Source organism: Chaetura pelagica, unplaced genomic scaffold, assembly GCF_000747805.2.
Source record: "Chaetura pelagica isolate M959 unplaced genomic scaffold, ChaPel_1.0 scaffold1341, whole genome shotgun sequence".
Taxonomy (NCBI): Eukaryota; Metazoa; Chordata; class Aves; order Apodiformes; family Apodidae; genus Chaetura; species Chaetura pelagica.
The window spans coordinates 10,842-11,491 of record NW_009952053.1 but is presented as its reverse complement, the minus strand read 5'-3'; the positions used below and the strand labels follow the sequence as shown (position 1 = coordinate 11,491).

Sequence of the window (650 nt, the reverse complement as noted above, 5' to 3'; positions counted from 1 at the left end):
TTCTCATCGGGAAAATGCCCAGGATGCAGAACAAAGCAGCACCATAAGACCTGCAGTGGCTCTGAGGAGCACTGGCAGCACCAGACCCCAACCAGAGAGTGTTTGTTCCCACCCTTCAGCCTGGCACCAGCCCCAGGTGCCAGGGTCACCTGCCTGACATGAAGCAGGGCAGAGAGCCTTGCTGGTGTCCTGTCCCTCGTGCATGGGGACACCTTTCGTATTTTAGGCGCTCACAGAGCCAACACAAAGGTTACTCCTCCCCCCTTCACTGGTGGGGGGCAATTACTCCCTGGTTGGGAGCAGGGCCTGGTTACACACTGTGACACAGCCCCAGTCCTTCTGCAACTCTCAGACCAGCCCCTGGTCCTCAGAGAGCTCCTGACTCTGGCCACGGGGTCACACCAGAGGTCCCTGGCTGGGCTGTGCCCTCCAACACAGAACTGAGCCCTTGGCAGCAGATGGCGATGGGTGACCCCCCCATGCACACCCAGCATCCATCCCAGCCCTGCCCCACCTCTCCTGGCCGTGCACCCCCCTGCCAAAAAGCATCTCCCACTACCTTCGTCCCGCTTGCGCTTGTTGCTGTCGGCGCCGGGGGAGGCGATTCCCAGGATCCCGCTGATGGAGTAGGACGAGCCTGCCGAGGCGGT

At 61.7% G+C, this 650-nt stretch overlaps 1 protein-coding gene across 1 annotated transcript in view; it reads right to left on the bottom strand.

The window, feature by feature from the left end:
• The window catches only part of PAX5 (paired box 5), a gene marked incomplete at its 5' end in the record, with an annotated part of 123,800 nt that overhangs the window by 113,193 nt on the left and 9,957 nt on the right, over positions 1-650 (bottom strand). The window contains 1 exon segment of the mRNA XM_010003639.1: positions 560-649. Within this exon segment, the coding sequence (XP_010001941.1) occupies positions 560-649 (90 nt within the window).